This window comes from Macrosteles quadrilineatus, unplaced genomic scaffold, assembly GCF_028750875.1.
Source record: "Macrosteles quadrilineatus isolate MER2022 unplaced genomic scaffold, UCM_ALF_1.0 Scaffold_3__2_contigs__length_128488019, whole genome shotgun sequence".
In the NCBI taxonomy this organism is placed as follows: domain Eukaryota; kingdom Metazoa; phylum Arthropoda; class Insecta; order Hemiptera; family Cicadellidae; genus Macrosteles; species Macrosteles quadrilineatus.
Genome location: NW_026542596.1, coordinates 9610145 through 9628746, shown reverse-complemented (window position 1 = coordinate 9628746; position 18602 = coordinate 9610145). Strand labels below are relative to the sequence as shown.

General features: G+C 32.9%; 1 protein-coding gene across 1 annotated transcript; it reads right to left on the bottom strand.

Moving 5' to 3' along the window:
- Nucleotides 1-16834: 16834 nt before the first annotated feature.
- LOC128988548 (enhancer of split mgamma protein-like) lies at nucleotides 16835-18284 on the bottom strand. The gene is made up of 3 exons (XM_054409933.1): nucleotides 18243-18284; nucleotides 17814-17930; nucleotides 16835-17288 (listed from the first exon to the last, which is right to left on the bottom strand). Exons 1-3 carry the CDS (start codon nucleotides 18282-18284, stop codon nucleotides 16974-16976), a joined length of 474 nt encoding a protein of 157 aa, XP_054265908.1. The 3' UTR covers nucleotides 16835-16973.
- Nucleotides 18285-18602: the final 318 nt, after the last annotated feature.

The window sequence follows — 18602 nt, the reverse complement described above, 5'->3', positions numbered from 1 at the left end:
GTCTATTACTTGAAATTGGTGCACCATCTTTGTAACTCTTTAAATGTCCATTTGTAGCTTCCAAAATTTCTTTATAATTTTGCAAATCAGCCGGAGTATAATCCTCAGGTTCTTTTAAAGTTAACAATTGCCACAAACCTTTTGTCCCCTTGTAGGTTTTATTTGCAATTGTAACATCATCATTGGCAATATCAACTTCCTTATTTCCAATAAAAAATTTATTTGCTTCTCGTCTAATACCATATGTAGTGTCTGTCATACTACTTTTACTGAGGTAATTTCCTAAATAGTCTGATGCTAAAAGACCAAAATCTAATTTCTGTGGAGTAGATTGTTGTAATGGTTGCAATCTTGGTATTATTGGTATTCTAGATGGAGTCATTGGGAGAATCTCCATTCGAGGCCTCTCTGTTTTGGCGATTTTTTTTAATTCTTGTAATGGCTCTATTAAAGGTTGGAATGTTTGAAACCTCTCTTCAGCCTCTAGAAACTTGCCACGTTTTAAAGCTCTATATTTCTCTCGTATTTGATTTGCAGAGTCAACCAATTCTTGTTGAATGTTTTTCATCTTTTATTTACATTTTATTTATCTCATTTGACAAAGGATTGTACTCAAACACTTTATCATGTATTATCAAACAATATGCAGATGTATTTGCTGGTACATTTTCTGCAGTTTCAATCTCTAATTTAATATCAACAATTCCTTCCTTCACCGTTTCGTTCTGTCTAGAACAGTCTATTACAATTAGTGGATATTTCTTCATAAACTCAGCCCTACTAATCATAGGATCTGGGATAGTATTATAGTAAGTCTCTCTAAACCTCATAAACATCTCATAAGCTTTAGAGACATCTCCATTTTCAAAGTCGAGATTTAAATCACTATAAGGATAATATTCAGAGTTTAGAAATACTTTGAGATTTTTTAACTTACAGTGATCAAATTCATCAGTTCTTTTTCGTGCACTATTATCCCTAGCTGTTTGGAAACCAAATATAATATACCTAGGCTTCTCCAAACTTGAAGATGTCTTTACTGACCATGTATGTCTTGTAGTATTGGGATATGATGGAAGTTCATGCAACTCTAAGCTTCTAAATGCAATTTGCAAATTTTTATTTTGCAGTAACATCTTTTGTAATTGTAACTTCTCCCCATCTGATGGTATTACATGTGGCATCACCCATTGAATTGAGTTAAGTGTAATTTTAGGAATCATATCAGTAGTGCCACTGGCTGGAGCACTAGTGGTTGTTAATATACAATTCAAATCATTTTTGGATCTTTTCAACACCAATTCTTGTTTGACATTTACTAATACCTTATTAAAATCCTCAAATACACCCATTAACAGTTCTAATGGCAAACATGTACTAAACTTGCCACCTTTATGGAACTCTTTTAAATTCGTGTCAGAATCAAATGCCACATTTGACAATTTAGTTGTTTTATTGTAAGAGCTCAATATTTTCATAAGACTAGAAATTCCTGGGTTTCTTACAATGTCTATTTCTTTACCTGCGACTTCATATCTAATTTCATCAAATAAGAATGCAAATGCATTATTTATAAAATGACCTTTATCATGATTTTCAATTTCTCCCTTAATATACAGATAACTCCTACACGGGAGAGTTAGCAAATCTTGATTATTAATACATATTCGAATTTCATCGGAATTATTTATTGCTAAAGTGTTGTGGGGAACATAGGAGTGATTTGTAATTTTAACCACACTATCGTCGAATTGGGATTTCCCTGTAACGTCTAGAAAATCTTCCATTTTTATTAATAGAAAATTTTAACTTTAGTCCTATTGACTTTAGGAACCTAGCATTTTGTACACTTATAGATAAATTCTTATAAATTCTCATATCTTTTTTATATGACAAGTAATTGTAGTTTCTTCTCCGTTAAAGTCAATTGCCTTGTCGTGCTGATCGGCAAATGTAATACTGACAACATCTAAACTTCTCTTATTTACAGGAAAATATATAATATTTCTTGGAACTTCAATAATTTTGTAGCCAGGAGGAGCTTCTGGATAAAAGCTATGTATGGTGTGTGATTTGTTGCCATTTAAATAGGACCCGTTTGCAATATTACATTTTACTCTAATCACATTTACATTATTAATGTTTATTTTATTTGTAGATTCAAACTGAACACCAGGAGTAGAAACACCTTTAAATCCCAATAAAACAGACCCTAAACATGGTTTTGTAAAATCAAACACGTGGCTAGAAAGTAATGTCGCTTTCATAGTTTTATTATTAGCTGTAAGGAAAAAGTCTGGGATTTGCTTTTGAATTTCCTTTGCAAGCTCAACCACCTCATATGTTCCTTCAGAAATTTCTATTGTAACTGGAGCTTTGTGGTCATAATAGAAAACATCATCACCTTCTCCAATGGTTAATTTGTTGCCTTTAAGTTGATTTAATTTTGGAATAAGCCCTTTGAATAAAAGTTTGACTTTAGTATTAATTAATGCTTCTCCATTCTTATGTATTATAACTTTAAGTTTACCATTTAATAATTGGTTTAAATCATCAACTAAGATCTCTCCCTTTGGTAAGGTTATTTTCTCTACTTTGTAATATGTTAAAGTATTTAGTGGTTTTTTAACATTAAATATAGAATTATAACTTTGAAAATCTACTAATCCAATTACATAATCATCATTTAATTCAATGGGAGGAAAGAACACTGACTTTAGCTCTGGCTCTGTACCCGAAAATGCTATAGTAAATGAATCCATTTTTATAAACAAAAATTTTTTATGAATGATAAACATAAAAGTCCACAAATGGAACTATTTAAATCTTGTATTTGATCAGTAGTATAGAAGATTTTATGTCCCTCAAAATATTTAATTACTTCTTTTGGAGGTTGGATTCCAAACGGGTCAAAATAAATTACAATATCTTTATTTTTACGATATGCTGTCCAATGTGTGCCAGATGAACTGTCTAAATTAACTATTCCGCACTCTTTTACTCTTGGTGTTAGATTTTTTAGCTCGTTTTTTAGGTACACCCCCCGGAAGTGAGGCACGTCTTTTGCGGCCTCTAATAGCTGGTAGTTGTCCATCTTTTTTATTAAATTTTAATCCCATTCCCATTTTTGCTTTTGCCTTCATTAAATTTGTCACGGCATAAGCAGCTGCTCTTTCAGCAAGATTTGCGTCCTTGGCCGTTACTCTAGTCCAAGCTAAGTCTGCTAATCTCATGTCTGCTTTGTTCCGAGCAGCAGTATCGGGATTATTCATGTAGAATATGTCATGCTCTTTACAATAAGAGTCTAGCTTATTTTTTGGAGGTACATTTTTGGCTAGATTTTGACGTATATTCGTTCCAGGTCCACAGTACCGATATGATGGTATGTGAAGTGGAAATGGAAGATTATTTATAAGAGTATTCAATAACCCTCGACCCCTGTAAGGCTTTAAGAATAAACCTTTGCCCTTTTTACATGTTTTCTTATTATTTTTCACCATTTTTATTATATAAAAAATGTCTTTTATTCAACAAAAACATAAATTTAAAATAGTACATACTAAGGAAAATATACCAAAGAAGTTGGGTCTATTTCCTACCAATATTCGATGTGTTATTTGTGGTCCAAGTGGAAGTGGAAAGACGGTTGTAATTTACAATTTAATTGTAAGAAAGGAAGGATTAAAATTTACAAACTTATATTTAATATCTAAATCTTTAGAACAAGAAAAATATAAAAAAATAATTGAAATATTTAATTTGTGTGACGAAGTAAAATTACACACGTTTACTGACTGTGAAATCACACCAAATGATGTAAAATCACAGTCAGTTGTTGTATTTGATGACATAAATAGTCCAAATATTACACAATTTTTCTCAATGGGTCGACATAAAAATATTAACAGTTTTTACTTGTGTCAATCTTACAGCAAAGTACACAAACATTTACGTGATAATGTAAATTTCCTAATATTATTCAAACAAGATGATTTAAATTTAAAACATGTATATAACAATCATGTTGGTAATGACTTTTCATTCAACCAATTTAGAAATCTCTGCCACCAATGCTGGGATAAAGCTAAATATGGCTTTTTCGTAATAGACAAAGAAAGGTCAAAAAATAATGGCAAATATAGATTTATGTTTGATCAATTTTATAATGACCAAGTGCAAGAGTATTGATACCATCTTCCAGAATAAACCTCTTGTCATCGTCAAAGGATAGTACTTTCTTGTTCATGGTCAAGGTTTGAAGATGATGATTTGTAGATTTAATTCTTGTCACATTCTCATAGTAATCTTGCCCAGTTGCAAGACAGTTCAAATAATGTTGATGTCTAAGGAGATGTTTAACTGTAGCACCATCAGCTCCTTTAGCTTTCTTCACCTCTAAAGCTTGCTTGTCTTCTTCATATAACCATTTTAGAGGAATATAAGAATATAGTTTTGGTCTTAAACCACAATATTCATACATAATATGACCATCTAATTCGTCTTTAAACTTGCCAGTGACTTTTTTATTTTTATCAGAGTATAAGAAATGGTCTTTACTATATCCAGAGGTATCAAAAAAGTGCAAGTCACATTCTATTTCCTTGTAAAAGTCCTCTGTAACTATAGAATACATTAAAGAATCTGTATCTGTCATAAGAAATCTTTTGTTCTTAAATTTTGACATATAATTATAGTGGAAATCATACATTATTACTTTACTGATATCCAAAATTGTCATTCCTAAATATATAGGTTTATTAAACTTTACAACTAATTTATTTAAATGTATAGCATGTAAATTGTTATCGAACTTTTTGCTACAGTCAAACCTTGGATTAGTGACATATTTTGTTAATAGTGACTCATCCTTGAGATAAATGTCACGAAACTTTCGTTGATTCATAATTGTTCGACCAAAAAGACTATTATTTAACAATTTATAAAAGTCTTTTTCAAAATCATTTTTAGCACATTTGCGTTTTTCAATATTAAAATTAATATAGGGTGCAAGCCATTTGGACTGTCTAAATTTTAAAATTCTATGGTATTTTGTAGCAACTAAACCCAATTCCTCATATTTTTGTAATGCTTTATAATGTAAAATATATTTAGTTTTGTCATTTAAATTAGGTATTAATTTGCCATTCATTTTCTCAGGTGCTAATGGATAGTCATTATGTAAATCGTGTAAGCTTTTATCATATTTTAAATCAACTTCTAAAATGTATCCAAACTTATCATTTTGATTGTATTTGTAGTCTATCTCATTAGTCCAACGAAATCCATCCACAGGCAGTGTCTCACACATTGCTGTAGAGTATAGTGAGTTACAGTCTAAATATATTAAATACACACTCTCTTGATTGGGGTCATAGTGTTCACCCATATATCTATTATTGGCTTTAGCGTAACGTGTGGAAATCATACTGACTCCTCCTCTGATTGCACTTTCTATGAACAAATGCATGTCAATATCTTGAAATAATTGTAATTTTATACCAGTCATTCTAAGACAGGCTTCCCATGTTAATCCAGGAAGTGAATACATATGTACGGGGTCAAGTTTGTAATCCTTTAAACACAGGTCTCTAAATGTCTCAAACACATCAGCCAGTAGCAATACATCTGTTTTAAGATATAAATCATGATATTCTTGTAAATTGTTTATATTAAAATGGGTCCAGACATTTTTAGCATGTTCATATTCAATGGGGGAGATATGTTCTTTAGTTAGAGTACTGTAAAATTTTTCAATTGGAGGTAGAGACTCTGCAAACTTATCTGGTCCCGTCATGTATTCATAGGGAAATACGCCTTTACGTTGTAGTAGTGGATTGTCTATGAATCTAAATGTATTTAAATTTGAAGCTAATTTGTATAATGGAAGGGGCAGAAAGTTATAGGAATCCAAAAATACTAAATCATCAACTGAAAATGAAATGTACTTTTCCATATCTTTGGCTATGCAATTTAATTTACGATCAAACTTTCCCAGGTGTTGCATTATTAAATGTCCATCGTAATTTTTCAAGTTATGGAAGAATACTGGTATTTTCTTTGTTACTTTATAGTTTAAATTACAATCATTGTGGGCAGCTCCACGGTATTGGCCATTCGAATGACAATGTTCCCGTACCCTATCAAAATATAGGGGCTTTTCGCAAATGTGACAATGTGTTGAGTTTTGGAAAGATGCCTCTTGCTCAGGAGTCATTACAAGGGGAATATATATCGCCATTTGACTTTTAATGAAGTCATAAGTCTCAAATAATCTTTCGAAAAACACATCCATAACATTTTCGCCACTATATAACTCTTCAGAAATAATCTTAGAATCTTTTACTACGACAAATGCAAATCCAGATGGAGTATGGTTGTTAGAGTTTATAAAACATTCAAAATCTGCATAAATTACAAATGGGGCTTTAAGTTGATATTTATAGTTTTTAAATTGTAATGTATCTTGTTTAGACATTTCCACTCGTTGGGCATCAAAGTTTTTACAATATGTTATATGACGCTCCAATTTATCATTAGTGTAAAAATGTTGTAAACACAGCTTACAAAAATGCTTCTTATGGTCGTGTTTTGTAGACCGCAGCATTAACCTATTAAAATCACGAATTAAACAATAATGTGATTTACGACCTTCTTGTAATAATAATAAATCTACATGAGTATTACTATTCAGTTTAGTTGTTTTTAATGGATATATACATGTATCATCTTCAACCCCAAATACATTAACACTTATATTATTTTGTTTTTCAAATTTATCTATATCAGCTAATTTCACAGGATACTTTATGTTTGACATATTCAGCTGACTTTCATGTGGTACATAATTGGAGACTCTATTAGCATTTTCATTAGAGTTCCTTGGATATAAAGCTGCTAATACCGACCAAAGAAAGCATTTATTATCATCATTTTTTATATTTAAAACTGCATGTTTCGATTTAATACTCTCTGGTGTAGGTATATATGACTTTGGAGTTAGGGGCTTATACTTGTAAACATGTAACTGCCAATATTTAGTATGGTCATATATCCATCCACTACCTTCCGCTTGATATTTGTGCATGGAAGCATCAATCTTTAAAAGTGCATTTTCAATTTGAGGCTTTAAATCTCTCTTCTCAATAGTTAAGGTAGTAAGGCTTCTAAAATCTGCAATACATTCTTTTTCATTGACTAATTGTCCATTTTGATCCATTGAATATTTTATAAATTTGATTCTCCTTACTAAAGTCCATTTTATCGGCAGAGGACAAGACTGAAGAGTATTTTTAAGGTCAGCTCTAATCGATTCACCGACAAATTTAATCATTGTATATGGACATTTGATACAAGAATTGGCGTGTCTTTTAAAATGTCCAACAACATTCGTTTTACAGAAATTACAAGTCTTGTGATTTTGTAATATATGTGATTTTAAAGCCGCGTTATTATCACAGATTAAATTGCAAACTTTACACAGTTTCACCTTCATTTTATGTATTACCTTGTAGTGGCGAATCAGGTTACTTTTGGTGGAGAGCGACACGGAGCAGTGTTGACAGGTGGGCCTCATGGTCCAGAATGAAATATCACCCGAATGTCACTTCTATTTATAGATTTTTCGAAAATTTAAAAAAATTTTAACCAGAAATTGTGAAATTTTCAAAATTTTTAGCTAGAAATTAAAAAAATTTAAACAATTTAACTAGAAATTACTTCAACAGGAGGTCACCCACCCAAGGCTTAATCAAGAGCTACCACTAGAGACGAGAAAACTGACCATGAGTCGGGAGCGAGAAGCCTGACCATAGGTCGGGAGCATGACCGGGAGCATGCCATGAGCCGATTTCGCGTACAAACCTCGCACTGTTAAGTTGATGATTTTGTGAATATACATGCGAATGGATGTGGGTTTGAAATAGTAATGTAGTTGTACAATGGTATTGAACATTAATATAGGCTTGTATTGGTCGAGAGCAGGATTTTTGGAATTAGTGGCTAAAAAAAGCTCACCATTTCCAGACATGTTTTTCAGTATTAAAAAAGTAGACAATTTATATAGGGGTGTATAGGTCGAGAGCTGGGTCTTTAAAAAAAGTGGCCAAAAAAACTCTTCCATTTTTTTCTCATTTTTCCCCTATAAAAAGTGCTCTAAAAGTGCCTCTAAAACGCCGAAAGTGGGGTCATATTCTGGGTTCACCACTACTCTAAATTTACACTTGTAAGGGTCAATAAATATAAGAAATAGCTTTTTAGCTTAATATCAAATATATTTATGGGGAATAAGTAAGGAATAAGGTTTGACAATTATATAGGGATATTTAGGCAAAGATCAGGATTTTTGGTTTTGGTGGCCAAAAAATGATCCCCATGTTATTCTTATGGGGAAAACGTGCCTAAAGTGATGTCTCTTTGCCATATTGTCACTACTATTGAGGAATCATTATACCATTGTCTTAGACTATTGCAAAGACCTATCGTCCTATAGTGCAATCTAAAGCCAGTGTGAAGTTTTCATGTTTCGGTTGATTTGAGTAAGAGAATGTTGACAGAATATTAGGCCTGAATATTCGGATATATTTGACCATTTGTGCTTCACTAATTGCAACACTAGAATACAAGAAATAGTCTACGAATAGATTATAAGATTTAGTATAAATAGTTATAAAGTTAATATAATAACAAGAAACAGTAGTAACTCCGTCCACACGGGGCGAGTTTTTAAGCTACACGCCGGCTTTTTTACACGCAGCTGGTAAGTAAAATAGCTCAGTGTGTACGACGTACACGCTCAAAGCTGTCAAAGCTGTTTGTAAAAAAACTCTGGAAAAAGACATGCCAACTTGCCTGGCTTTTGAGTGAGTAGGCGTGTAAGTCGCCCAGTGTGAACACAGTTGCTTGTGCTTGTGCGCATATTATTCAAATATGTCGGAGGATTTGGTTCTAACCAGCTTCTGAGCGAGTGGAAAAAGCGTCGTGTGAACGACTACAAGCGCACTCGCCGACTACACAGACGGTTGGTGTCTTAAAAAGTGAGATTTTCGTATAGTGGAGGGGATTTTACATTATATAATATTTTATATATTGTATAATAATTTTATATTACTGAAGAATTTGTTATGTGATAATACCTTGCCCTAATAGTTAAACACTAAGCTGTCAAGTACAAAAACAATGGTCCTATAGGTGAGAATTATTTTTGAATTGGAGTTAGTAAAATTTAAGTCGGCTAATCACATTTAGATTTACGCTTTGACCTTGAAAAAGTAACACTTACTGTTTGAAATCCACCTTGGATCCCTCCTGGCTGCTCTAAGGCTGTCGTCATCCAGTAGACTCTGGCCTAAGGCCGAGTTGTAGGCCAAGACGGCCAGCAGGGCGAAGGCCAGGCTGAGGCGGAGCTCCATCATATGTCTGACAGTAGGCTGGACCCAGGCCGAGTCAATGACTTACTAATTAATATCTCTAATGACTTGAGGGTGACAACTAATCGTTTTCACGGTCAATGGGTTCATCGTTAGGAAATTGTCCCCAAGGTCATGGATTTTCAAAATTGATTTGAGAGTTTCGAAAATTTTTGGTTATTCTTTCAAATCTGCTGCTTTAAAAACTTTTTGAAAATCTAAATTTGTTCTTTCAAGTGGGTTCAAGTTGAACCCCCCGAATTAGTTTGATTCGACCAATATCAAGAATCATATCTACAAAATCGGGTAAGAACAACTCTAAAGCTAAGTTAAAATCATAAAATTACTGCCAGTAAAAAACTCTATACTAGAACCTTTGATTTGCTTAGTGAAAATTAGTATTGGGTTTCATGTTAGTGTTTGGCAATTTTTTTTTTAATATGGTGTTTAAAAATTGATTCCAGCTAAAAAAAATTAGAATACAAATAAATTTTTAATATTTTATGAAAACCCTCATTTTAAAATTGTAGAATTGTTTTAGTTAATCTTTTGAAGAACATGTTTAAAAAAAGATTAAAACACTTCTTTCAGCGTTTTTAAAAATAACAATCAACACTTTTAATGCATTACTGTGGTTACAATAACTCATCATACAAATAGTCAATTTGATCGGACAAACATTTTGTTTTACTTACATTTATAAAATTATGTAGCCTATGACTATGTTAGAGTATCTATGCTTCATACAGTTTGAAGCATATCTTACATTTTCGAATAGCTTAGTATAAAATAAATAAGTTTGCCAAGTTGGATCAAAATGTATCCATAAATAAGCAAACTGCAACAATTTTCTTTTCCTTCATAAGAATAACATGGGAATTTTAAATTCAATACTATTTTTTATTATGTATCTCAATAACCGTTGAGCTAACCTCAACGCCAACCTAAGTAAGAGATTGAGCAAACCTTGTAATATAAAAAAGATGTATTTTCAGGTGTTCTTTAACTTTTGCATTTACAAAAATTCTCTAATACTGATAGTTTGTGAAATATTATCAAAAAAGTGAAAATTGGCCGCCATTTTCAAAAATGGCGGCTGAAGCACAGCCGGGATTTATGGGGACTTTTCTTTCTTTAGGCTTACTAAACTACTGTTCAAAGTTTCCACTTAGTCCGTATTTAATAGGTCGAATCGCATTTTTATCCCTAAAATTCTTTGACTGAAAGACTTTTCATCGGTTGTATCTAAAAATAATTTGACGTCAAGAATTGCCCTAAGCCAAAATCAAACATTTTTTTATTAACACTTCAAAGTGTTGACAATAACGTTTTGTTTAGTAAAATCAAACTCCCAAACATTATGATCCTTTAAAAAAATAAACTCCATTTTACGTTGGTCATGAATAATAAAACATCGATATTTATTGTTATTCTCACTGAATAGCTATTTGGGAAAAACAATCCATACATCGATTTGGAAACCCAGGAAAACACATCTATAAAATAATGGTGTTGTGGCAGACTGGTAGTTACGGTATTCGGCAACAGGTGCGCTAGCGGTGCAGTCTAGTAGGTGGCGTTACTAGTAGCAATCTTTTGTACTACATCGGTGTAGTGTCACTGAACGCTGATAGGTCGCATTACGATGCAATTTTTGTAATTTGACGATACATTTTGCTTCGCCTATTATAGAATGGATGAAGTAATAATATAGTGGTGTTTGTTTATTTATTCTCTTACTATAGGGATTTTATAGGGGACTAGTAAACCCGTCGTGGCTTCGCTCACGAAAATTTCTATTACAAAGTTAAAATGTTTAATCTTATATGGCAACATAATAATTTAGGAGAAGGCAGGTGCAACCCATTCAATTATAAGGTTAAACCATTAGCCAATAATTGTTCCTTCGACATTGACTTCTGAACATATTAAATAATATACAGATACTGATATTAAACTATAGAGAACACACGGAGATCCTAAAAACCACAACATAATAAATAGAGTAGTAACAAAAACACATCTTGATTTTTCATTCATTTAACAATTACAAATGTGTTAAGCAGTAAGGCACTTTTTCAAGCCACAAAAATTTTGTAAATATTTACATTTCACCTGATAAAACATACAGCTGTTCCCTTAATTTTTAGTGCAGATCCAAATGTATTCATGTGTTAAAATATAAACAAATCTTTTCTCCATAAGGATGACATGGGAACTTTTAAAAGTCACTGGGGCAGAGCCCTGATAAAAATTCTTGAAAACGCTTCGTATTGCACACCTAGAGGTTGATTGGAACCTCCATTGCAATTCCTGCGTTTTTATGGATTATAGTTATTCATCTAGTGATCAGAGAGTGAGTGGTATTTGACTTTTATAAATATAGATTTGTATAGGAGTAAAATTTTATATTGATTAGATGATTATAGAGATTAGATTATTAGATGTTAGATCTTATTAGACTTAGATATTATGGTTTACTATAGTAGCCTTTGTGTAAAATGTAAATACTTTAAAATGTTCAAGTTTGTTCAGAATTTGTATGGTAATTTTAATCACAAAACCTAGACCACATCTTTTAAGGTGACGTTTTCACTAGATATTTAAAGGTATCCTTATGTGTTTATGATAATAAGTCGATTTGGCATCAAGTGTGGAAAAGGGTTATTCCAACAATTGTAAATGCAAAACAAGATGTAAAGCTACGCTTAATTTTAAATGTGTTTTGATCAACTGAAATCAATAACATTTTTATTTCTATTCATCCACATCGTTTAATACTAATATATCATTATAAGCCAAAATAATGATTGTAAACTTACAGGTTTTAAAAGGTCTTAAAACTGTTTGTTAAAGAGTTAAACATTAGGTAGTTTAAGAAATATACAAAAATTTATTACATTCCAGATTTGGTCATTTACTCTTACAAGCAAGGTGTATTGTTCGTTTTCTAGTTATTATATACAGCAGTACAATAATTATTCGTTTTACTACATCCATCCTATGTCAATTTTTATCAAATAAAACTCTTTCATTGTATTGAGACAAAATCTGGATTTTCTTCATTATTGTGTTCACCATTTCTAGAGTCGTCTACGTTTGTTGAAGTGTAACCATCATATAACCTGTGTTCAAATTAAACCTCCAATGCGAGTACCGTTCTCCTACTTATTTATAGTTGAATTATTGAGAATCCTACTGTCACCGGGTTCCGGCATTTATAATTTAACTTAAATTTGTAGGTAAGTAAGATTTGTGGCCGGGCCTTCTGGATAAAGATTCCTCTCCGAGCATTACTTTAACGCATGTTACGAATGGAGTCAGTCAGTGTAGATAGAATTTAAAACGTAAATTTATTCGTTATCTACTAAAGATATGCATGTATCTTTCTATGTATCTAGATACCTCGACAACGACAGTTTCGCTAGTCAACAACGATGAACCAAACAGTTAATCAACCCCAACCTGTCTACGTTCATCGACCAAGTCTTGATTATCACGATAACCCTGGTATAACGGTCAAGACGAAGACAAAATAATCCAACCAATAATAACACAAAGGTGAATGAAACCACGTGACTTCCATCACGTGATCAAGTCACGTTCTTGTTTCTTCATTCATAAAGGTACGTGCCTTCACGGCTCGTTGTGGCTTTGTCTTTGCCGCGCTTTTATTTAAATTCCCGCGCTAATCAACGCCTCAGCCGTCTAACCTCTAATATAGTTTTTCTCTCGTTCAATTACCTGTTTTTCCCGCGGTTTTGCCGACTTGTGACGGTTACACGGCGGTTTCGATTTTGGTTGTTGGTTTGGGAAAAATACTTTTTAAGTAAAAGTGTGGAATTGGTGTTGAAACGTGAAAATGCATTACATGGCGTTAAGTGCGATAGTGAAGGACTAGGGTAAAAACAACCTTGTTCTCTTCTTTTATATCAGCACTAAACATAGAACTACGATTGGCGGCATTCTTCTTTGCTTAAAATTCCCTTTAAAATGATCCCCATAACTTTACATTCAGTGATCCAAATAACTCTTCAGGGCGACGGCCCACAAGGAGTCGGAAGTAAATCTTGAATGGAAGCATAGGTTGATATGCACATCAAATTAAAGGTATTTATTAGTAGAATACAATGCCGCAAACCGTACTTCAAAAGGACCATCCGTTAAAAAATGACAGTTGTTTAAAGATTTAAAAAAGTGTTTAAATTTAAAGAAATTGGCTAATTTTGAAAATCTTTGAACATCTGCCTTTTTGCGCAGGATCAACCTTTTGAAGTGCGGTTTGCGGCATTGTTTTCAGTTGAAGTAGACCTTTAAAATGGTGTACAACTCAACATAAGCTGTCATTAAAGATATTCTTCTGACCCCCGACGGGCCGTCCCCCAAAGGTGATATCCGACCACCATGTATACAGAAAAGTAGCTTACAATTTCCAGTAACGGTATACCAAATGTGGTTGTGATATAGTTTGTCGTTTAAAAGTTATAAAGTCGTCCTAAGACTTAACGGTCACCCTGTATATTCGTGTTGATTGAAATTGAATCTATGACACACCCTCAAAACACAAAAGGCTGACTTTTGGCAAAAAATAACTGTCTTAATTAATCAAGGGGGCTTAGAGTGACGACAGACATTAACGTAGAAAGAAACCACCCAATTTGATACTGCAATTATAATTTAATTTTTAATTAATAGTAACATTGAACCTTGATATTGCAATAAGTTTGAAATTAAATCCTTGCAACGGTAGATATTGGATTTTCTATCCCAAAATAGATTGCTCTAAGGCCAACCAAATAACAAATAGGTCATTATTGGGTATACCATACGTATTCGCACATCCTATCAAAAAATAATAATGCTAATGTAAACAATTAGATTGTGTGTACTGTACATTTATTTATTAGACTATTCGTATTTAAATAGCTAAATGTAATTCCAATAAACAAATAGTTTTATAATTTAGACAAAATAGACTAAAATTTGCAGTTGGTCGATTATGATTTGCTTTGTTATTTCCAAATGCACCATATAATAACGCAAATATACTATATTATACTATATCTACAGGATTGTTTTAGTGGAAATAATGTTTTTTGGCATAGTGCATGATATAATAATTACAATTTACATTGTTCAATTCTAACATCGATAATAAATAACATCTATAAGGAAGGGCACGCTCATAATCTGTTTAAGTGTCCGTTATTGCCATCAATTGTCTCTATTGTTCTTGGATGTATAGATCTATCTCCATTGCAGACTCCCATTGAATGCCAGAGTTAAAAATAAAGTTATTCTCAAACCACGACTGCTGTTCGTACTGTATCAGGTTTAACATTACCTACTGTACTATGTTTTTAACCAAAATATGTTAGTTCGGTTTAGGCTATTTAAACAGTATTTTTATAGAGTTTTTCAAATAATTATTCTTATACAGTATCACGCTTTTGCAACATATAAAGAAACACTATTTTACTGTACCCCTCTATTCCTGAACAATTAATTTACCTTTGTTTCGTGAATTAAAAGTTTATCAGCCTAGCATGCAGTTATTTATCGATGTTTCTTGAATGTAATTAAGTATTTTCCTTGACTACATAGTTCAAACTATTAAGATTGTTCCAATGTTGTTGCATGGTTCTGGATTTTTATGCCCTTTAATTCATACATCGAAGTTCCCCCAAAGACCAACGTAATACATGAATGTTTTACAAGAACAGAGTAAAATTTAATTCATGTGTACTTTTTTAATTTTCAAAGGTGATTTAAAAGTTAGACATTTAAATAATCAAACAGGGTTAAAGGACAAAAAGACTTGCAATAAATCCATCATTCAGTTTATTAAACAATCTACGTAAATATGATAACTAACAATTCTACATTATTTAATTGTAACAAAATATAAAATTAATATGTAGATACTTAACTATTGTTTGTATATGGTATTTACAATATTTTATATTTATTTGTATTTGGTATAGTTGAAATAGCTAAAACAAAATGTTGTTAGTCCAACAATCATATTCTTACTAAGTTTAGTTAGAGAAAGTATACAATCATGAAGTTTGAAAAAACAAACAAAGAACAGTTCAGTTAACAAGCTATATGTTAAACAATTAACAATCCGAAGAATACTTAATGCAAACTATAGGTCTACGCTTAAGATTACCATAAAATGAAACATGATATTAACGAATATCTAAACCATAACTTAGACAAATACATAGCCAGTTGGGTTTTACAAGGTAGTTATGAATTAGTTAGTTAACAAAGAAGGAAACATAACCACAGAAAGCAAAAACCTAGAGATTCATACATTGTGCTTACGGGCGTCTAGATACACCCTGATATTAGTAGTCTCCATTAAGAATACAACCTCTAGATTTTCCTTTTCTACGAAATCGTTTCAAAATAAAATAACAGAACTATTGAGTTATGTTGGGTTTAGCTTTTAAATAACTTGGTTTGTGTGAAAATATTACACACATCTATAATCAGGATATACAATTTTATCATGACAAATTAACCTATATTAAAACCTTCGGGACAATGTACTTTCATTAGTATGTTTAAAAAGAAATAAATGTGTAATGCAACACAAAGAATGTGTCTTCTATTGCTTATGAAAAAAACATAAAGATCTGAATTAACCACACGCGTGTCAATTTAATTTTCCAAGCAAACTTAACCTGAACTTAACTAACAATAACAATAAAGATAAGGAATTGAGCAAATTCTTGCACCATGGAAGCATAAAACAATAACTACAACTAACACTCTACAGAACACAACTAAATTAACGGAAGCCATTTTTACAATAAAGCACTTGTTATCACAGAGTTCATCACACACAACACACAAGAACTACTTCAAACTACTCAAACTTTAGAATAACAAAAGAGAAAACAAAATAGAATCGGTTTTAAAGCACAAGTTTGCAATGGCCTTCCGCACCTATTTCCTCACTTAGCTATTTCATTGTGTTAGACTGGCGAAGTTCAGTGTTACAAAGTATGCATATTTGGAGTAATTTGAGGGGAATACTCAAATACCGAACTATAATAAATTCGGAGAATATTTTAAATGCAAAACACTTTTAAAATCGTTAAGCAGCATTTTGCTACAACGATAACATGCATTATGTGACCGTTGATTTGCTAGAGGATGAAAAACAATTAAGTGATTTTTGATCGCAATAACCCAAAAGTTAAAAATTAAAAAAAAAGTTAAAAATTAAGTTAAAATTTATGTGTACGAAGGAAACTGAAAAGCTATAACATAGTTTTGAGGATATTGATTGCATTTTTTACACATAAATTTGCACTTTTTCACATTAATTTGAACAGTATAAAACAAAATTTGTATAACCCACTTACTTCAAACTTTTCCCCCCTCATGCATATATAGTGATACACAAAAAAGTCATATTTTGCAACACCGCAAAAAACATGAGAAACAGTGGTGTATACGGAAAAATTAACCTGTAGTGTGCAGTTTGTAACAAAAATATAATATATTGAAAATAAAATATGAGATCATCGTGAAACTTAGGTGCGATTTTGTGCTCTACCAAGGACGCCACACTTCTTCTTCCCTCTCGTGGCTCTCGCCTGAGGGGGAGACCATGAGAAGACCATCCAAGGGTCGGGAGAGGTCCTGGACGCTCGGGGTGGACGACAGCCTCGGGGCGAGGTCTTCTGGAGGATCCTGAGGGGATATCGGAGGTGAGAAGCTTCTGGACCTAGGAGGGACCTGGACTGAGAGAGGCGAGGTGAGGCATTGTCCTAGGTGAGCGACGAGACGACGACCAACGTCCGCGTCCAGGCCTGGCAGAGAGAGCAGGAACCCGCACGCCTCACTGGCGCAGTGGCTGAAACCCGCCTGAGAAAACACCAGAGAGTTAAACAAGGGAGATTACAAATCCTACACTGCCTTATTGATTTGACAAATCGTACAGTTTTGGAATAACATGACTGAGTTCAAACGTCTGTTTTGATACAGTCTTCGTGTAGGTCAGCTAGGTAATGTTTCAGCTTGGGTTCAATTATTTTCAATGTTTATCAACGCAATAAACTTTTTTTAGGTATCAATGCAAGTTAAGGTATTTTAATAGGTATTATAAAGTTATGAAAGTGTTACCGAGGCATCAAGAGTTCAAGGTGTTACCAATATACTGCATTATATTAATTAATTAACTAGATCTCTAAAACTTAGAGAACTTAAGAGTAGTTTAAGTTTAATTCAAATAAGAGTAGTTCAAATGATTGTCAGGGCATTAATGTGTCATCTACCCACGCAACAAGGTGTTTATAAAGTACCAATCAACAATTGTGAAGGTATCAATGTGTTACCATGGTTTGAAGGTAGTATCAAGGTGATATGAAGTGTCTAGTTTGACCTACTGACCTGGAACCTATGCACATCCTCGGCCGCATCCCTGGGTCTTGTGATCCTGTGAAGATGCTTCACCGTCAACTCCAGAATGTCAGCTTTCTCCAGCTTGTTGATATTCTCTCCCTCCGCCTAGAATATCACAGAGGAATAAATCAATTACGCTTGTGTAGAACGTGTGTTTCATTGCACATAAGCATTGTGATGTTATTGAAAACATAAATACCCCTCTATAATCAACGGTGCCCCAACTGTCATTGCACTGTGTCTTTCAAGGAACTTTTTAGGATCCTTCCGAGTGTCAAGCACGGTAAGTTACATATCAAAGTAACAATAACTGAACGACAAAGCAACACAGCAAACGAAGAGATATGCAACAAAAACATCTAAGGTGAACCACATCAAATCTGATCTTGTTATGCAGAGAAGAATAAATCTTCTTACAAAGAGTATCCGACAAAGACACAATGGGTGTTTCGCTTTCATTTGTCACGTGGAACCAAGCCGGAATTGAAACTTCAGGCATGCAAATTGGAAATGTCTCCAAAACTTTGGAGGGGGGGGGGTAGATATATTGTACTCTTTATTATACTGCTATGACTATATTGTCAGTGAATGTACCTACAACACAGTACTAAGAGCTGGAATTATACGATCACATAAAACGTCAGTGTCAAAATCTATATACTTAGAGTTTGGGAAGTCCGAACCAAATAATTAATTCTGAACACTATTGTGGTCTTCAGAGTGAATCCTGAGAATCCTAATAAAATGTTTTTCTAACGTTTCCGACAATTTGCGGAT

Excerpts from the sequence above, each read along its gene's own strand:
- LOC128988548 (XM_054409933.1), bottom strand. The coding sequence starts at position 18,284 with ATGAAAGCGAAACACCCATTGTGTCTTTGTCGGATACTCTTT. Across the intron at positions 17,931-18,242 it reads GTCTTTGTCGGATACTCTTT|GCGGAGGGAGAGAATATCAA; the intron begins GTAAGAAGATTT and ends GTGATATTCTAG. Across the intron at positions 17,289-17,813 it reads AGGATGTGCATAGGTTCCAG|GCGGGTTTCAGCCACTGCGC; the intron begins GTCAGTAGGTCA and ends GTGTTTTCTCAG.